The 21,699-nt window shown below is 37.3% G+C and overlaps 1 protein-coding gene across 5 annotated transcripts in view; it reads left to right on the top strand.

The window, feature by feature from the left end:
- The window catches only part of EYA4 (EYA transcriptional coactivator and phosphatase 4), a 154,455-nt gene that overhangs the window by 80,428 nt on the left and 52,328 nt on the right, over positions 1–21,699 (top strand). For all 5 annotated transcript variants that reach the window (XM_080583813.1, XM_080583817.1, XM_080583815.1 and 2 more), the window contains exon 3: positions 288–337. In XM_080583813.1, coding sequence (XP_080439939.1) covers positions 288–337 — 50 coding nt within the window. The remainder of the gene's footprint in view (positions 1–287; positions 338–21,699) is intronic.

Raw genomic sequence — 21,699 nt, 5'->3', positions numbered from 1 at the left:
TGGTTCTTTGCTTTCTTTGTTCCCAGTTAGGCTACTCCCAAGCTATTTTAGCTGAACATTTTACATACTAATGGAGCCTAGGGAAGTGCATTTGGCAGCCGTTCACGGGATAATAATGAAACACACTGTTTAGTACTGCATACTGCTGCTGTAAAACGCGGGAAGTATTTTATAGAGATCATGGTGAGCAGAGTTGCATCCACTTTAAGCAATGTAAGTGCGTGAACGGTGAGCAAGGAAGTTGTGTTTCAAGTGAGAGTAACTGTGGAAATCCTTTGCTTTTGCAGGTAAAGAAAACGTGTACAGAATCAGATGTGTCAGAGCCTCCGAACACCAGGTATGGTAACGAAAGGCAAGTGCTGACTGCCTGCAGCTCGGTGGTGCAGCATGATACAGAGCTGAGCTGCAGATACATAGCACTGTGTGCGAGAGACCTGCTTTGCAAAGAGTGAAGGACTGGGTTAATTTTAAGTGCTTTTCACTCTAGAAGGTTTTCTCCCCTCAGTCTGAGATGGGGGCTGTCATCAGGGTTGATAAGTATAAATTGTGCCATAATGCTGAATTATCATTCTCAACTTAAAAGAAAATCCTAAGAAATATCATAAAGAAATCTATGTAATCAAATTTCACTTTTTTTTTTTCTTTTGTCCCTTTTCTGCATACATGAGAAACCTGATGTTTACTAGTAATACAGTTTATTTCCTGTGTTGGCAGTTCTGTCGTAATTTGTGAAAATTTACCTTTATCAAAACTTTTTTTTTTTTCACTTCCGAAAAGCATGGCACTGTGTTTATAAGTTAGGAAGAGGCTATGTACTCTTTAAAATGAAACTTTTCAAACACTGTCTTTGCTAATTTCATGTACATGGGGAATAGGAGATGCATTTAATTTCTGTGTTTTGCACGTGGAGGTACAAGTACGTATAGTTCTGAGCAGGTGAAGTAGCAATTGTTTTAGGTTTGTGTGTTTCTGTTAATTAGTAAACTGTTGAGCCACAATGGGTGATTTTCTTAAGATTTGGTGGTTTGCAGTGTTTTTTGCCTATCTTTGTCTTGCTTCTGTTTAGAAGAACTATTTAATTTTCACAAAAATTGACATCATGCTAACATTGTGATTAAAACTCAGAAAAGCTAAGTAATTCAAGGTTTGCCAAATCCCATCCTCAGCTTTGTGTCACTGTTGCAGCAGCATCCTTTGGGAGCTGGGGGCCACATGTAATGTCAAAGTCCGATGTAGTATCTGTGGCTTGAGCTATGCAGTGCACTGTCTGAGTTTCTTTGATTAGCTTCTTGTGTCCCTTATGAATACATCTTTGCCTTTCATTTAGTTTGGTAAGAGATGAATATGTATAAGGGAATATAAAATTCAGTCTTGATATGCTTCCAGTGAAGTCAGTAGTAGTTTTGCATACTTTAGGGCATATTTCGTCCTTTGGTTCTCATTTAATAACTTATAAATGGAAAATGTATCTGCTGTCCTGCTGCTTTGGTTTAAATTTTATTATAAAGATCAAGCTCTTTCCAACTACTTTGATGGCATAACAAATCTCCACTTATCACAACACTTGTGCATGTATGTAATTTTAAAGACAACTGTTGTATCTCAAACATTTAAAATTATGATTTAAAATTTTGAAGAATCCATGGATGTTGTTTCTTCAGACTATGAATTGCAACAAGCTTGAGGACCCAGGATATAACATACTGTCATTATCTCTGCACATTAGGAAATTTCTTAAGAATTGTAATTAAATTCTTCATACCAGGTGTGAGGAACAGAAAACTTTTTTTTTTTTTTTTTTTTTACCAAGTTTAAGAGGGAAACCATGTTACAAATAGTCAATTTGGAGGAGAAATCAGGTAATTTTTATTTGTTTATTTATTTATTTATTTTAATGAGCAAAACCCAAAATACTTTTTCATTTGGAGCTCCATGGTCTCAGTTTGAGGATATATCAGAAACAGTCGAAATTAACGTTCCTGGCCCGTGTGTGTGTAATGCTGTGTATTCAGCCTGCAGCAAGCGTTTTTTGTCAGATCTCGATCCGCGGTGCGACTTGGGTCTTCCAGGGGAATCTCTGACGGCCTTTGACTGCAGCAGCGCTAGGGGGCACCGCACAGCACATAACACTTGAAAGCCTGGAGCAAGGTAATTCTTCTCTAAACAAGTCTTAAGTGAAAACATTGCACATAAAATGAAACATCAGCATAAAAATGAATGCTGGAGACACAGAGCCTTACAGAATAGCTCCTGGCTTGGGACCTAAGGCCAATATCATTCATTTATTTAGCTAGCTTTATAGCGTGTTAGTTTTGGATTTGAAACTATTACAATAAATGCAGATGGAAAGTGTTTTTACAGTAGGGAAGTAATTAAACTGGGTGTGGGAACTTTGTCAGGAGAATTCTTGGAGTGACATGTGTGTATCAGCAGATTCTTTGTCTTGCTTGGCCTTGGTTCGTCTTTTAGAAAGAAACATTCAAACTGCAGATGTAACTAGTAAATTCCCTTCAGAAAAAAAAAATACTAACCTATGAAGCATATCAAAATATGCCTTCCAGAAGTATCCAGTTATATAGACAGTAAAAATCAACTGTCACCGGTGTTTTTTTATACAAAAATGGTTATTATCTCCACAGGTAAACTGCAGACACACACAGGTAACTGTGGTTAAGAACTGAAGTCATGGTGGGTAGGCACCCACCACATTATAAACACACAAAAAACCATGCATGGATCTTCAGTATCTCTGTCACAAATTGTAACTCACAAATTCCTTACTTTTACAAATTCTGTCTAAGTCTCTTGAGGGTTATTTTGCAAAACCCGTATGAGCTGTTTGTAAATACCTTTCTCAGATTGTTTACGCATTAAACCTATCACGGTGCTATTGTGGCTATAGCAATACTAAGGCATTCTTTCTACATAATTTTGTAATAAAAATCAAATTCACCCTGCATGTCTAAATATCTGTCTAGTTGGACAAAATGTTTATATCTTCCTGGAGCCAGAAAGGTTGGGACTTGCTGACTGTCATACTATAGGTCTGACGAGACAGGAGCAACATGCATGGGTGACAACTCCATCACTCTGGCCATGTATTAAATTCACTAGTAAGATTAGGAAAAGTTCAGAGCCTATAAACACACATTGCTTTTAATTGTCTTATATACTGGGTATAAATGGGACCGATCCCCCAAATATGCTGAACAGCTCCTATATTTTATTTAATATTATATAAGAAACACTGAAAATTAGTGTGATGCATGAAAGTTAACTTGTTTGCAGTTGTTATAACTCCATTTTTACATAGATAATCAGAGAAGTATTTTTAATACTAATAATGGAGTGTTTTGTTGCCTTAAAACTTGTAAGCTACAATTACAGCCTCATACCTCAAGATATTCCTATGAAAATGAGTTAAATACTAGAATATATGTGAAGTCTGGTAAAATGGTAAATACTGGGTCCCATTCTCCATTTCACTGTCAGCTACAACACGTTGGTTTTGGCTATACAACCCAGGGCAGCATCTTTCTTTGTGACAACAGACTGCTTGATGAACATATCACTGCTAGCCCAAAGTCCTTCCCTTCCCCTTTCCCTCTCCCTTCCCCTTCCTACCAGGCCTGTCAGAGATTCTACTGTAAGATCAAAGTCACATCACAAACTGAGATCTGGCCCAAGATATCTAGTTTACTGGATTATAAAATCAAATAGAGAGGAGAGGAAGAGGAAGTCCCTGCAAAGGGAAAATTTAGCAGTCTTCTGCAGCTTCCTCTAAGTCCACTGATTATAGGGCTTTTTTGCCCTTTGTAGAGGATAGAAGAATCTGCAGAAGAATTAATAGATTTTTCTGACAGATGAGACAGTTTATTTTCTTCCTGGAGAGGTAACTATTATGTTAGTACCAGTTAGACAAAGTTTGTTCCTATGTATTGCTGAAAAGCAAATTCACTAACGCTGACTACTGGTGAGTCACGTCCACAGAGACACAGTTGCCAGATAAATAGGCTGTCCGAAAAAACACAGAGGATTTTTTCATGTTTAAAAAAGATCTCCAATATTTCAATTTAATATGGGTTTCAGTGAGGCTTTCAGCATAGATTGCAGCTGTTCATCAGATGATTGCTGTTCTGGCCTTCCAAACCCACCTTCTTAAAAGTGCACCACATTGTAAGATTTAAAAGGTATGCATTCCTTTTCTCTTCCTTCATCCTAAAAGTCTCTTTCAACCCCCCTGAATGAGAAATGGGCTTTTATATTTTTTCATTGTTCTCATTTGGATACCTACTCCTGTTTTTGTTTTGTGAGGATATAATGCTGTAGGATATAGCACATACATGTCCAGAGACAATTACTGTAGTTAATGCATTAACAGGTAAATAGATGGTATTGGATAACAGTGAGAGCTACCACAGTTTTCACATTGCATCCATGAGACCAAGGCTTGGTTCCCCTGTAACTCGGGACACTGGTATGAATACAGTTTTCATGATATTTGCTATACCAGAGCCATGTTAACACTGAGTGCATTACCTAAAAGGGTTTCCATGGGCATCAGTGCATTTAACAAAAATAAAAAGGAAATGATGCATATCTCCTGCAACTTATTCTGGACAACCAGATCATCAAAAGTGTTTCATTTATAACAATTTGAGCTAACAATTTGTTAAAACACAACCTGAAATTTTACTTGCACTAATTTGTTCAACAGAACTTTCCCATTCTTAGCTCAGGTTTGATGGCTGATTGGAATTAAATAATCCAACCCAAACTATTCTGTGATTCTATGATACCTTGCATTTATCTGTATTTACCAGGTCTAATAACTTCTCAACCCAAATACAAGCAGAACAGGTCGTCTGATGGGTTCTGTGACAGAAGCTGTTGTGCCTTTCCCAGGGTCGTTTGAGCACACCCAACCATTTGCATACCAGTTTGTAGGAGTGTGAGACCAGCAGTACCTTTCCATTTATTTGCAGCTCAGCAGATGAACAATAAATGTTTATTATTACATGGTGAAGAGGACCTTTACGATTGAACTGCCAAGCAAGAAAAGCCAGCAACAGCTATGGAAATTGTCATTAATGTTTCAGCAGTTATAACAGAAAAAATAAATAGTATTGGTTGTGCAGTAAAAAGGGAGCGAGCTCAGACTCTCAAGTTTTCAGATATGTTGTTTAGCCAAATGCGCTCCTACATTTAATTCTCAACTATCTGAAAAGTTTTCATTAGAAGGTAGGGATTTGTTGTTTATGAGACAAATGTAGCTTATTTAGGTTAGAGGCTAATTGAAACACTTTTCAGAGTCAAGAGCAGTGTAGCACCACTCTATCTTACACTGAATAACCTGTAGATCATGGTGACGTGATAAATGGGCTTCATCTGAGGAAATGAGATATTGACATGACAGTTTAATTTAGACTCCTAAGGTCACATTCATCTCATGGTGAAGTAGATGTGTAGAAGATGCTTCTGAGATGCTATTTATTTGAACCGCTTCTCTCTATTGACAATGTATTCCTCTTTTCCTGAATATCCTTGCAGACTCCACCAGCAATTACTTGCTGCACTGCTGATTTTGCATAAGACCAGCTAGATACACCAATGAAAGCATTTATGTTGATTGTTCATATTCTGCTGTTCTGCAAAACTGTTCAGTTCCATAAGGGAATCCATGCAAAAATAAAATTATTCTTTAGTCAGGAAAAAAAAAAAAAGGGCGCTTAATGCTTTGTTACTGGCTGCTAGTATTTCTTGGGTTTGGGGCAAACTATAAGGAGGAACAGATACAGCAACATGAATTTGCTAGGAAAAGGCAGAATAAATAAAGCTAAAATTGAAAGACTGCCACAAGTAATTTTAGGAATTGGAACAAAAAAATCAGTCAACAGGAGGTACAGTATGTGATTGTCAGAATATCGCATTCATGTCAGTGAGTTCTCTATAGTTATAAACATTTCACCTAAGAGAAACGTTTGGCAGGATCCAGCGCAGACTTCTCAGTTAAGACAGTGGCTGGCAAAAAATGTTTCACAATTTTCCAATTTTAAAATAACTACATTGTGGAATAAGATTTCTTATAAAGGCTGCATTCTGGGACACACAGGCATAGCTTGCAGTCAAGAGAATGTTTTACACAAATCTGTTACTTATTAAAGGTTTGGTGCACATATTTAGTCTGCATGCCACTTCAGCAGTTTGAGTCAATCAAAGTAATACAGTTAGCAAGATGACTGCGCAGATACACGTAATTGAATGACATACTACATCCATGACCATCACATGGCACTTGCAACAAGTATGTTTTCTTGCTATGTGTGTTGTATGCTTTTCAGGCATGTAGTTTGCAGACAGCACAAGTCTTTCCTATTTTTGGAGCAGTCTGTGCGGTGTCTCTCTGCATGCCATACCCTGATGTTCTCATGCGTTAACTTTAGAAATTTGGTCTTCTGATTACCCGGAGCCTACTGAAGCTGGTCACTGTCTGCCCGTTGGTTTTCATTGGCTCTGGACCAAGCCCCCAAAGAGTTCTAAAAATATATATGATATGTTTACAGAAATTGCAATAATCTATTTAGAGTACAAACACATGGTAACTGATGACATCACAGAGAAGTATTGGAATGGTTTATATTAACAGATCCCTGTGGTTTTAACGATAAAATTAATGTATTTTTTATATTTTTCCTCTGTTATAAATTCCCGTGGTTTTTTGTTGTAGTTGTTGTTGTTGCTAAAATCAGGCATAACATATTTTCTATTATATTACAAATAATTTCTTTGTGTGATGCCAAGCCAGATCATGTCAGTATCAAGACTTCCACTAACCTGAATCAGTTGTGGGTCAGACTCTGAAACAAGCAAAAGCAACAAGGAAAAAACAAGAGGTTTTGAACAGCTATTGGAAACTTATATAACCTTTAAAAAAAAAAAAAAAGACTAGGATAAACAAGGTTTTAACAGAGGTGTTAGCAGAAGTAGTAATTTGGAAATTTTTTAGTTACTCTTAGTGCAATCACATAGTACTTTTGTCTAACACTACATATTATGAAGGTAAGTGCTTTCTAGTATGCATTTGTGCTGCTAGAATGCAAGAACCAACCACTGCTAATAATTTTAAACCTATACTAAAAACTGAAAGAAAAATAGTACATCTGGAAATTGAAAGTTCTCCAAGAAACAAAGAAACATATTTTAACAGCTCTGAGTTTATTTTTTATGTTGGTTGGACTGTGTCTTATTAATGAGATAGAGTAAATAATACAAAATACTGATCAACTACATGCTGGAATGTGCTAATTTAAACTAGAAGTATTTATTTATTTGCTGTTGCCTTAAAGAGGTACTGTCATTCCTGCTCTTTAGGGTGTATTTTGAAAATAGTTAAAATCCCTTTGAATACTGTCTAACTATCTAAACTTAAAGTGTTTCAAGAAATAGTTGCTATTTTCTACATTTATGCACTGGATATGACCTTTGACCTCATGTCTTACATATCTTAAGTACGTGTCCTAAACATAAGACTGTTAAGCCATTTCACTTGGTAAAAATATTGCATATTTCTTAGAGTGGGGATCTCATCCAAGGTATCCTATAACCAGCAGACATAAATCAAGTCCCTTTTGCTATCCCATAGTGATCTGTGTGAAAATTTTCTGCCATCTTGGGTAGTTAGTAGTTTACAGACTACTATTATATATGAATGATAGCAGTGACTCCCAGGATATTGCTGTGTCCACATCTCTGTTTTAAAGTCCTCTCACAGTTCTGTCTTCTATGTGCCCTATAAGAGGCAACAATTTCCATTTGTGAATGTTTCTGGTTAATTGTGAGGAGGTCTAGAACCATGCCATGTAATTGTATAATTAATAGTTTTGATATAATTGAGACTTCCAAAGTGCTTTGTGATTTCTGAGCCAGCTCCAAGAGCACAAGTTATTTAGCATGCCCCAGTCATGAAACCCTTCACACATGCTGAGCTACTGTTAGGTGCTTTCAGCCATCCCAGACAGGGGGATTGTGAGTGCCCTTCAACTGAAATGCATGCTGGTGCTCTCTGTGAGGGCTGGAAAAGGTTTGCAGAAATGACGTTCTAAAGCTGTGTCAATGACTAAGTATTAATGGCAGTTAAGTATGAAGAAAACCCCCAACAACTAAACACACAAAAAAAACAACTGAAGAAATAAAAAGAATGCAACAAAAATTTCCAAAATTTCATATATAAGAAGTAGACACAAAAAACTCATAGTAATAGCTTTCGACTGGGGTTGGCAACCTATAAGCAATACCTATAAGCATATAAACAAATGCAATATGAATTTTATGATCAAAGTTTTTCAAGCACATTGAAATATTCAATATAATCCCTTAGTCATCATTGTAGAACAGTGTGGTAGCAGCACAGATACAGCAGTGCACAGGGCAGTTCTCACAATGCTATCTTCTCTCCCTTTTATACACAGGTGCTGTTGCACGATGTAACTTGGGCAACTACAGTAGCTAATTCCATGAGAGAGGAATTATAATACATGTACTGCCTTTACTACTGAATAAACAGGTGACACAATGTGATGTACATGGAGACGGCAGGAGTTAAAATTTAAGTCCATTTGCAAGGCTGTTGTCACTCTCCATCATCAACTTTCTGTAGCTGGCGGTGCAGGTGCACAGAGGGAGCAGGACTGAAGCAATCCCAGTGACTTAGTGTACACCTGGTTGTTACTCATCTATTTTGGACTGAGCAGGTACCAGTGTGGGTGGTGGGTTAGAGTCCTCCCCACCTGCAAATGACACAATTTGCTTCTCTTAAATTATGGTGTGGATACTGGCAGCCCAACATAAAGCCTGAGCTGTCACTAGTTGCATAGACTGGTGGTATTTAAGTTCGCTTTTCTGCCTGTTCTTCATGTTGCATTATTAGCTCGGGCAGCGTGCGTTAGCTCACCACCAGGCGTTCTTGTCTGCCAGCCGTTCCGAGGTGACAGTCTGGCAGTCGCTGGCAGGCTGAAATTAGTTTCTGTCTAAAGTGAGTATATTGCTGCTCTGCAAAACGAGGTGCTTTGTGCCCCAAGGTGAGGTCCAAGGGTTTGGCCTCTGAAAGTAAGCATTCATTACACTTCCCTTTCCCTCTCTGTCATCCCCCCACCCCTGCCCGTTGTGACCAGTTTAGACTGAATGTGTTGATCTGCAAAGTCATAGTACTTTTTCATACAAAGTCTACTTGAATTTCAGAGAGTTGGAAAACAAGTACATATATTTCTGAGTTAAATAATGTATTAATCAGAACTGAATATTTTTGAGCCTTCAGGAGTGTCTTGGGATAAGGGAAATACTGGTTTTGAGTGAAAAAATATAAGCTGAGATTATACCTGCAAGTGTGTTTACTTAAACCAATAGTTTTACAGATTTTTTTCCTAAAATTGAACTGGATTTTGAGACATAAAATGACGGTGTTGGTTCTTCAAATTCAGCACATTTAATCACAATGAGAAAGAGCTCTCTTTCTTTCTTTCTTTCTCCCTAGTCTATTTTTTGCTGTCATATCACATTACAGCAGCACACAGGAGAACTAATTCAAATTCTGTTCCAGCTTCTTTGACCTCATAGATAATCCAAATATATTTTACCAATGGTGAGCCTGAATAATACAAGTATTTGGTTCCACCTAGTTTACACTTCAAATCCAATTGAATAAGTTCCTAGAAGAATGCAATACTAAAAAATTGTCCAGTTCGATCCAAATTCCCTATTCAGAGATTGTTACACATTGCTGTTTAAATGAATCACCTTTTTTTTTTTTTTTCTCAAATATTTTTAGGTGTAATTCATTGGCTAGATATTTCACAACATGTTCAGATACATTTTAAATGTCATCTGTCAATCTATGTGTTCTATAAGTACTTAACTAACACCATGTAGTTAGTATGTTGTGCTAGTATTTAGCACACCAAAAATCACCTCTTTGCCATCTTGCCAGACCCTGATCAGTCACTAGGAAAAGAAAAAAGAAAAAAAAAAAAAAAGAAGAAAAAAAAGAAATGAGTAGAATGAACTGCAAAAAATTCATATATAAAGACCACATGGAAATAAAGTAAATGCAAGTTTGCTTTCTGTTTTCTAACATCTGCATGTTATACATGACTTGTATGCATGTTCAGAATGTTTTCCTTATAATATTTCAGACTTGGTCTCATCTATTTATTTTAAGGTAGCCTAATTCCTGTGCTTCAGTTCTCTTTACACAGAGTTTAGGCTGCGCACCAGTCATCATTGTCCTGCTCTGGGAACAGAAGTCAGAGGATCCAGATGACAAGGAGGGAAAAAGACTCCTCCATAAGCAGCATCTGGCTCTTTGGCAGATTTGTCAAGCACTTCTGCTAATGGGTTTGGATTTGCCCAGGGGTCTTTTATGTGGTTACATTGCAGATGGTCTGTCTGTTCTATCTTCTCCTTTTGAATGCTTTTATTTAAAAAAAAAAAAAAAGGAAAGAAAGAAAAAAACACAAAAAAACTTTCATCTGATCCTTAGAATTTACACAGTCCTTCCCAACTGATAAGGTTCTTTATGAGTCTCATAAGATGCCTGTGCATACTCCTTTCTGTTAGAAATCTCAAAGCTTTCCATATATCCAAATGTGTGTCTTGAGTTTTGCTGGCAATTCTGGACTTAGTTCTCCAGTTTAGCTGCCAAGTGATATAATTTACTGTGATCTGAGTCTGTATGTTTGTCAAATTTCTGTGGGATTGACTTTATGTCATTTGTAGAGCAGAGGTAACTTTACCTCCCCTTAAAGCATGAAATATTCTTGCCTTCTACTAGCCTTCCACCTTTGAAAACCTAAGTTCAAATCTGGATCTGGTTATAAGTGAAAATGAGTATGATGGTCTCAATCTAATTCATAGGAGATTCTTGTCTACCATTTAAGAGAGGTCCAGGACTGCAGCAGCAATTCTTTGGGAAGGTATGTTGGCAGATCTATGGAAAAAAAGCATATACAATGCCCAAATAAATAAAGCAATTTAATGGATTGGCTTTTTAGCAAAATTATTTATTGTGTGACCCGAGCGAAGAAGAGGGTAAAAAGGGAATGCATCTTCCTTCCTGAATTTTCTATTTAAATTTACAACTGTATCTCTAAGACTTTAATGTTTAAAATTTTGTATTTATTTTACTTGCTTTTCATTGTAGAAGTAATTGGCAGGTGACTAGACATAAGATCACCTTTTATTCTTATGTTATTTCAGGGTTTTATCTTATTTCCCTTCTAATTATATATATTAAATTCAATGGAAAAAACTTTGTGTTCTCAAATAATGTAGTGCTTTTCAAGTCTTTCTCAAAATAGTACTAGAAAAGCATACTCATTCCCTTTAGGGTTTAATTATTATACTATGTTTCACAACAGTAATATTTTAAAATTTACTGAGAAACAAAACATATAAAACGCAATCATGTTGTTATTAATGTCTCCTAGTCGCGTGCCCTGTATTGCTAATCCAGTCCTTAACCACTGGGCAATCTGTGCTAAGTGTGGTAACATTACAGTCTTAGCCCCAGGAAGTCTGCAGTATAGATGTGCATGACCTTAAAAACCAACAACACCACAGAGTTTGTTTCATCCTACCCTTTTTTTCCCTCGAACTTTGACAGAAGTGGGTATATTATGATTTTTAAAGGCAGGATGGTATGTCAGAAGTCATACTGAGGTCAAACCATTTGGTGTAAATTGGGCTTTTAGCAGACAGAGGTATAAAGTACAGGCAAACCAGCAAACCTTTTACAGTTTGCATCAGACATGCTGGTTTTTGGTTCGGGGGTGGGGAGGGGGGAGGGGGTAAGGGTGGGGCATGGGATATGGAGTAGCTGGAGCCAGTGCTTGTCCTTGCCTTTGCCCTCTGTCTGCATGGACAGGCAGGTGTCCCCTACTGCAGCTCACTTGTCAGAATCCAGTCTGAGCTGAGACTGGAGGGTTCCCATTTTGCATCTGTACCTGCCACTCCTTACAGCTTCAGGGGATAATTCAGAAGGGATTATGCCCTAGAGTCCTCAGCTACATGTATTTATTGACTCTTAGAAAAATCACCAACTTCTACGGACGCCTACCTATGCAACCTGCTCTAGGGAACCTGCTTTGGCAGGGGGGTTGAACCCAATGATCTCTGGAGGTCCCTTACAATCCCTACGATTCTGTGATTCTGTGATTGTGTAATTCTACCCAAATTAAAAAAGGTACATAAAAACTGTGTATGTTCTTTAGGTCTTACATTATAAAATTATAAAATGACTTAGGGAAATCAAATAGTGAAGCAAAATTAAATGTAATCATTCAATATCATTTGTAAAGAGTAACCAGCGTGAGTATATTTATCAGGACATCATCTATCAGGACAAATTGAAAAGGGATGCGTGCAATGCATTCAATGTACCTTGCTATCCAGAATAGTTACCCATAGCTACACCTTATTACTTAATAGCAATGATTAAACGGTAAAGCAGTTAAAGCATCGGGCAGTCAGAAAGTTGCATATGCTTATTTCATATTCTAAACATAGAACATTATTGTGACTGCAATTAGAGAAGAGAAATAATTGCTTTTGACACAAACTGTTTTAGAGCCAAACATAATGTGCTCCACATGAAGTAAGCTACAGAATTTTTGTCTTGGGAGCCAAGGTTCAGATCAGGTTTAACTTTTAAGGGGAACTTCACTGTTAAAAGTGAGACATGCTAATGTTTCCCATGTTAAGCTTGCTTGCCAGTAGCTGTCTGTATTTTATCTTTACCAAAAAAAAAAATGAGAGAAGATTCAGAATGTTTGCATTAAAATATAAAGTTTGAATTGAGTGTGAAAGTGATATGTTTTTGACAACTCTTAGTCAACGATCATAACTCATTCTTTCTGGAGATGGATGGAGCTCTTGCAGGCCCCTGTACTGGTGGCTAATGAAATTACGTTGAAATTAGGTACAATACTGCACACCTGAAAGACCTTCTTTCCCTTGGGCAATCCCTGACAAAGAACCACGTGTTTCAACCACTAGTTTGAAATGTAACAGACATTTCAATTCAGGGAGTCAGAGACACAACTAACCCTCTGCTGTCTTGTTATGAAAACGTGAGCTAATGTTTATATCGTGCAGTCCAGGCTCCACTGAAGCCAACAGCAAAATTCCCAGAAATTTTAACAGGTCTCTCATCCATGATTTCCCAATTTTAGGCTTGCTTAAATATTGTGGTACATGACTAAAGTTGGCACTGTTGTTATGTTGCAATTAATAATGTAGATACATACCAGGAACTGATATCTGGACCCAGACGGTCGTCTCACTGTTCCAGTTAAAGTCATGCTGTTATGCAATGAAGGATGGTGCTGTGTGTTTTCCCTGAGATGTTTTGAAATTATATGCAGTGAGCTGGGTGACTTCAAAGGCCATTTCTAACAAAAGACAGATTTGCAACAGGCTAGTAGTTGGCAGAGCTAATCGTCAGTTGTCTAAGTGCGCTTTAGTCTGTATATGTAAGAAATGTCTTTTTTGCCCAAATGAGACTTAAAAGCACCAAATAAAGACTCAGCGAGATCCTCCAGTTGTCCAGGTGGTTGCCTGTTCCTCTGGGTCAGGTCACCTGCTGGAGATGCAGGAAAAGCCGAAGTTCCCCTGACCAGTTGTGCTACAGAAGTTGTAGTGTGGGAGAGAAGGCCGCAGGCTTGTTGGTTGTGTGTTAGCCATCTCCACAGAAGTGTTTGTTATTTGTTTATGACACAGATCATCATGTCGTAAGAACCACAGGGTCCGTAAGTGCTGATCACATCTGGAAGTGATCAGAAGTGCGAAAGGGAGCTGCTGGGTGAACTGCTCTTTGAAAATGTGTCCCTGTGATCCAAAGACCGGTATTTAGACCTTACGTATCTGTAAACTGGTAGTCTGTATTTCATGTAAGTTCAATATTTGACAGCTCCCTGTGGAACTGCAGTGTCATTATCGCTTTTGATTTACTTAAATGCCCACATAATGACTTCAAAAACTACTTCAGTCACCTTTTTTTTAAGCAGTAGGTTAAACATGGGTTTAACCTCCCATGTACCTTCCTGTATTTTCTGTTCACACTGGGACTAGAAGTTCGTAACCCAGCCTGTGGACTGTATGGCAAAGCTCACGGCAGGGTGTTAAACGTCCAGGCGTGAGCCAGGGCTGTGACAAGGGAGCATTCGTGCCATGAAATTGTTAGGGCTGTAGGTACCATGGGGTCCATGGTGGGCCAGGTTTTATGCAGACCAAGAAAGTTTATCTCCTTACCCTTCTCTCAGCTACTCCTCCTCAGGTAGCCATAAGCCAGAGAACAGCCTCTGGTTCACTCTGACTACCAGTTGAGGTGTTCTCTGCCTGGATCCTAGAGTTAGATTTTCTCCTACCATCTACCTTTTTCAAGGAGAAAATAGGAAATATCTGTTCAGATGCCACATTACCTCTTGACAGATACTTCCTTCAGAGCCTGGAGCGAATACCCTGAACTAAAAATGTATCATAACAAACCTGTGCCCATCACAACCCACAAAAGAAATCTCAAAGTCTTGGATCCAGCTGTCTAGAAGGTATCAGTCAACGTAGCTTTTCTTTTTTTTTGTTTGTGACCATCCATTTATTGCAGCAGAATATAAGAGTTTCCCATATAAAGCTATCATCTGCTTTCATCAAATCAAACAAATCTCAGACTGCAGACTGGGGAGGTGGAGGGGAGGGGAGCCACACAGGGAAAAGGTTGTCAGGGAAAATCTTTTTAATGACAGTCTCCCTGTTTTTGTTAGTGGTTAGTGTAGACCTGTGTTGTATAACTGAAGAAACCTCTTGAGCACAGAGAGGGTGAGCTGGAAGTTTATGCTGAAGTAAATAATTTAGTAAACTGCTGTTTTTTTTGGTTTTGTTTTTTTTTTTTGTGTGTGTGTGTTTTGGTTTTTTTTTGTGCTGCAGAGTTGTCTCAATTTTTATGTATTTATTTTAATACTTTTTTGGCATTGGACAAATGGACACCATGCCCAATAGGAGAAACCAGAAGCATTTCCTAGAAATTATTGTATGCTTTATCCACAAGTGGAAATCAAAGTTAATTTTGCATTTTCTATTAATTGTGTCAAGAAAATGTTGTTGATCCCCAGCAAAGTCAGAGGGGAGTGAAAAAATAATTTTCTGTGGATTTGTGGCCAACTCAATTGCACCAGAACAGACAGTTTTCTGTGGTTTGCTGGAAACCACATTAAATGACATTAAAATGAAGTAAAATGTCTCAGTCAATCAAGAACCAGAGAGACCATAGTGTTTCTGACTCTCAAGCAAATAATAGTTTTCAGCAATTATGTAGCACAAAAATCTGAGCCTTCTAAACTCATTAGTGTGTTTAGACATCACCAGAATAAATCTAACCTTTTCACCTTCAGTTTATTCCTCAAACAGAATAAGAAAGTAGCAGTGTTTCTTCTCCAGCAAAAGAAAACTTGAATTTGGAAGCAGTTGTTTTTCATATTGTTTAGTCATATTTTTTTCACTAGACCCACTGAGAAGATATCCATATACTCCTTTTGGTAAAACGGTATCTTCTTATTACTATAGCAAAAGCCATATCCTAGACTAACAAAAGATATGGCCTTTGGTGTTTGAGAACATGTTGAGAAAAGAAGGGAGCATGGATGTAATGAAGACAAAAAATACCTGACACCTGGCTGTAAGGAAACACAGAATCCCAGAATGGCTCAGAGCCAAAAATGGAGGGTAAGAGCAGAATTGTGACTAGGGAATTGGGCAGGGGGGCTGGGGAAGAAGTGGCAGTGCTGTTAAAAGAAAAATACTTTTTATCTAGCTGTAAGTGTTGTCCAGAGGCACACTACAATGCTGGCCTTTGTCACTGAACCTGTTTGCTCACAGTCTCATCTGAGCCCTCTGCACCAAGTGCAGCCTAAGCACTGACATTGACTGCCTGGCAGACATCTCCTGTAAAGTAATACTGTCTACATGAGTGTTTTTTTTTTTTCTTTCATTTCTTTTTTTTTTTTCCTCCTAGAATTAGAGCTTAAATAGCCAAGAGAAAGACAATAGGCATGAAAGAAAATTGAGATACGATCACAGCCAGCGCCACTTTATGCCCCAAAGGATCACCAGCGGAGTCCCATCCCCTGCAAGATAAGCAGTATTGTTGAGATCTAAAAAGCTATAAAACTATAAAACAAAATTGAGTAGTTCTGATTTTTCTTCAACTTATTGTCTCTGTACTAGAAGGATCCTCTCTGCAGTGCTGTTACTGCAATGCCTGGGTAGAGGTTATTTTCTTGTGAGCTTGAACTCATGCACTGTGTAAGTGCATGATAATATTCAAGTATGCAATGAATCATCCATGGTCATAAGAACTCTAGTACAGTCTTTATTGTACTGTTAAAATTGTATGAAGCCGAACCCCATGGTATTTTTATTATATATTAACTAGGTGGTATTTATTGACATGGTAGAAATGCTAATGTTGTTCTTCGTTTCACTGAAAATTCCTACCTGTGATACCCTTTATCTGACATTGGTTGCAGATTGACAGAGTATTTTTCAGAATATCAATGTTGTGGCATTCATTTGCTTCTTCCTCTTATCTTTTTAATATGGAAGTTGAAATCCTAATTGCCAGACCATGAGAAATAGAAATTATATAGCTAGAATCCACCTTCCATCCCCAAATGGTTGCAAAAAGTTTAGCACTTATTTTCTGGATTGTTAAAAAAAAGAAAGAAAGAAAAAAAAAAAGGCAATAAAATAAAACTCTGAAGAACATTTGCTGGTTATATCCCTATAACATGACATTTTTCACTGCTTCTTAGCACTGTATCAGATCACTTTACACATTAAGAAACGAGGCCTTAAGGAGAGTGGAAAGGAGCTCTTGCTAGTGTCCGGCAGCATTATTTGTTTTTAACTCTCTGGCAGACTCCCAGAACTTGTATGCTTTTGTGAGATTGTGCCTAGAATAGCAAGAGATGTGGTATTTTGGCCATCTCTTGAGCTTGAGAAGATACAAAGCAGGCTTTGATGAGCCTGAGAAAACAAGAGAGACAGTCACCCCAGTGGAGCAAATTTATCTCATCAGTTTTTCTGTTTCTTCCTTACCTTTTACAGTGGCAAAAGTGCCATACACAAAGTAAAAGCACCTGGAAAAGACAATATTAATCTGTATTTTAGTGTTAGTATAATAATTAGAAATGTTATGATACAGTTCTGTATATATTAAAAAATATACCTGTTGTTATTGATTATTTTAATCTCTGTTGCAGATTTTACATAAATTTTGTTGAACTGACATTTGTGTATGTGTATGCATTCTGATTTGTTGTCAGGGTGAAAGGCTTGTAGGAGCTAGCTCAGACTGAATGTGGAAGAGAGATATGCTTATGAGACATGTTCAGAACATGGCTGGAAGACCTGGGGAAAAAAAAAAATCTATGGGGAATGGAAATAACAACAGCTCACTTGTCTTCAAAACTGTATAGTTGGTCAGAGAGTTGAGCTGACAGCAGTAGGAAACAGATTTAGCTGAGTCTGAACAGATCTGTTACTCAATATTCATATTGCTCTATAAGTTAAAGTTAAATAAAGGGAAATGCCCTTTTTGTTTAATTTTAGAAGCTCCAAGGTAGCTGACATCTTAATTGGAGAAGGCTCCAGGTTTCTGTGAGAACATATGGATATGTAAGTGGAGTTACAACAGGAGGGATGTAAGAAAAAAGGGAAAACGACCCTTCTCCTTCTGCCCCCAACAGTGGGGTACATTTTGCGACAGTGAAATTTAGTAAAGGTTCTGCTAAAGAAAATTATGTAGAAAAATTCCTTTTAAAGAATTTTGAAATGAAAAATACTTTTAAATGCCTTTTGTTCTGGTTAATATAGAAACTATATACAGTTATTTAATCAGTTATTTAATCTTAAATAGTCCTTTCAATTCACTTTTAGTTTGGATTTGTAAAATACTCATTTAGGATGTAAAACACTTTGTTTTCACATTAAAATATTTTTTCTTCTATAGCTCTTTGATAAATGATTTCATACTTTCAAAGTTATTAGTTTGAAATATAGTAAAAATATTTTATATATTTTGCATTTGAAAAATTATGCCATTAAAAAAATCTAAATATGATCTACTTGTAGAATTCATGAATAATCAATTAATTTTTTAGTTGTGGAAGAACCCAGCTCTTCCTACATGTTTATTATATTTTAATTGGAAATGCAAACAGATAACAGTGTTGTAACAACTCAGAATTTTTAGAAATAGATTTTAATTCTGCCAAAGAAAAGCAGTGTACTAACGTAAATGTGATTGTAATGGGGGAAGGGGGAAAAGAGAGAGGTGAGAGTTTTAAAAACAGAACCCTAGAAGCAAGGCTTGAACTTGTTATAAAACTATATAGAAACTATACAGAAATGGAACTGTTAAGTTGAGCAACCATAATTATCCATGCTGAAAGCTTCCTATGCTAGTTTAGATTATGATGGTCAGCTGTACTCTTCAGTGGAGCAAGATGCATCACAGGTTCTGTTTAGCAGCCATTGAAAAGACAGGTGGGAAAATTTATTTCCTTGGATGCTGTTCCTTAACCCACTACAGAACATAGGTTAACCATTGAAAAGATACCACTTCATGCCAAGGAACAAAATGTGCTCTAACATGGCAAGCCAGTATTCATACACAGATGCAAACAACTTCCATTTGTTGCGGTTGTCCCTGTTCAGGTTGGAGTTGAAGCCCACAGGGGTCTGTCTGGGAGGCTGTTCTGTGCAAAAGGGGTGGTTTAGAGACTTTTCCAGTAAGCCTCTGAAATGATCCACTAAACATGTGCAAATACCAATTTTCAAAGACTTAAAGCGCAGCCAAAGCAGAATAAAAGACAAATCCATCTTGCCAGATTTCAGGTTTTTGCTCAGAAGCTTGGAGTCCTGTTAGCAGTCTTCAAACAAACAGATGAGGAATTTAAAACATCTTGCAAAAACATTTCCTTCCAAAATATTTCTTTTTATACAATTTAACGTTTTACTTAATTACTCTGAAAAGTAGCCTTAGACAGTTAAAGAGTGGGAAAACTAAAGCTCAAACAGTTAAATTCCTGGCAGAGAAGAAGGAAAAAAAAGAAAAAAAGGTATACAATGTATTTTTTAAAGCAGCTTTAACAATGGGCTTTATTATTATTTTCTTTAATTGAAACACACTGCCTCTACTAAAATATATATATATATTTAATACATAAAAGCATAAAATTACAAGTATTAATTGATCCTTCAGAGATCACTCTTTATTTTTTTTTTCTTTTCTCTTTTTTAGTTCAGGAAAACACGTACTGAACCCAAACCTGCTTCTGATTAAGTTAGTGAAAGCAGGACTCTGATAAACATTTAGTTTGACAAAATGAATTCAAGATGTTGGAATTATTTCATCCATTTTATTAAACATTTTTCCTGAATCCTTCATTCAATGAAAATGTAAGATTTGAGTAGGTCTATTACATCTTCTCGAGAACTTTTTAGGCTAAAGGTAAACTAAATGCAACCAGAAAGGTGAATTGAATGACATCTGTTACACAGAAGGCAATGTGCACTTGAATAAATATATCACATAGAGATATATTAAAATAATCCCCTTACTTGTTCACACAGGGTAGAGCACCCAGGATAAGCATAAATGTATACAAGTGGTTTTGTGAAGCCTTTTAGTGTTTTGGAAATCCTTTTCTTTTTTCTTTTTTCTTTTTTCTTTTTTTTCTTTTTTCTTTTTTCTTTTTTCTTTTTTTTTCTTTTTTTTCTTTTTTCTTTTCTTTTTTCTTTTTTCTTTTTTCTTTTTTCCTCAATAGACTGCAAGTGCAAGATGTATTTTACTCATCTAAATAAAATGTGTATTTGTAAATATACTATTTTAAAAATAGTGTTAATTAATGAACTTGCCCTGTGTGGACATCTATCTGCCTTTTGCTAGATGCTGACCGTAGAAAACAAATATAAGACACTATACTTTTCTGCATAAAAGGTTTCATACTGGTGTGGGACAAAAACTATTTCCTTTTATAAAACTGGTGTATGTTCTTTGATAAGCAAATGAAAACCAGTGGACTTAGTTTTCTGATTAATAAAATCTGATTGATTGAAGTGTGAAGAGTGCTTAAGATGGATAGTTCTTACATACAGTATCTGGGTAAATCAATGATTTTGGTTATGAAAATGTAGCTGAAGCATTTAAATTTGTGGCCATGATAAATACCTGTCTGAAAATAAATTATTGTAGTTTTCATGCTAAACAAGAAAAAAATACATGTGAACTTTTCAAGTTAGAACTGCTCATTAGGGATCTCTGGGCTGATTGTACTTGAACAGGAAATCATGACACTTTAACTGCTAAGTGAACACGTGGGGAGTATTAAACTGTATATGCAATGAAACACACATTGTTTATTTTGTGTAGCATTCTCCTGCTCCCTTAAATACATACAAGATGGAAACTCACATACTTTTTTTAACCTTTAGCTGCTATCCTTGTACAGAAACTACTAAACAAAAACTGACGGAATAGTAAACCACTTGAGTTCATTTTATTTCATCTAACACTGATCACATTTCCAGTAGACAATAAATATAATGCACTGCTGACAGATGTGTGGAAATGTATATACAATTAGATGATGAAATTTGGGTCAAAGCAGTTCAAATCTCAGTTTATGCCTTTGCATTTCCGTGAATATTGCAATAAAATTCCTACCTGCTGATGCATGACCTTCTGCAATATCAGCTTACCCTGGCTCATCCAGGCTGCTGTTGGGAAGACTGCCCTGCCAACAGTATAGTGGTGCATCTCAGGCAGGATTCAAGCATTTATTGGAGTAAATGAGATTTTTTTGCCTGGCTTTGGATAAGACCTTGGTGCACTTTCCCAGCTGAGATGTAGTATTTCCTAAACTAGAAGATACTCAGGACTCAAAAGCTCTAAACCTGGACCCTGGACAGGCGAGAGAGTTGGGCCTGTACAAACGTCATGAAGTTCAATAAGGCCAAGTGCAAGGTCCTGTACCTGGGCTGGGGCAATCCCAAGCACAAATACAGCCTGGGCAGAGAATGGATTGAGAGTAGATCTGAGGAGAAGGACTTGGGAGTACTGGCAGATGAAAAGCTCAATATGAGCCAGCAACATGCATTTGCAGCCCAGAAAGCCAACTGTATCCTGGGCTGCATCAAAAGCAGCATGGTCAGCAAGGCAAGGGAGTTGATTCTCCCCCTCTGCTCTGCTCTCGTGAGACCCAACTTGGAGTACTGTATTCAGCTCTGGGACTCATGCACAAGAAGGACATGGATGTATTAGAATGAGTCTAGAGGAGGGCTATGAGGTTGATCCAAAGGCTGGAACACCTCTCCTGTGAAGACATGCTGAGGGAGTTGGGTTGTTCAGCCTGGAGAAGAAGAGAAGACTCTAGGGAGACCTCATTGCAGACTTCCAGTACCTGAAGGGGGCCTACAGGAAAGCTGGGGAGGGACTCTTTGTCAGGGAGTGTAGTGATAGGACAAGGGGGAATGTCTTTAAACTGAAAGGGGTTAGATATAGATTAGAGATAAGGAATTAATTCTTCACTCAGAGGGTGATGAGGACCTGGCACAGGTTGTTCAGAGAATCTATGGATTGCCCCAACCCTG

The sequence above is a fragment of the Anser brachyrhynchus genome (genome assembly GCF_964034855.1).
Source record: "Anser brachyrhynchus genome assembly, chromosome: 3".
In the NCBI taxonomy this organism is placed as follows: Eukaryota; Metazoa; Chordata; class Aves; order Anseriformes; family Anatidae; genus Anser; species Anser brachyrhynchus.
The sequence above is the reverse complement of the archived record's forward strand: the minus strand, read 5'-3'. Positions and strand labels throughout refer to the sequence as shown.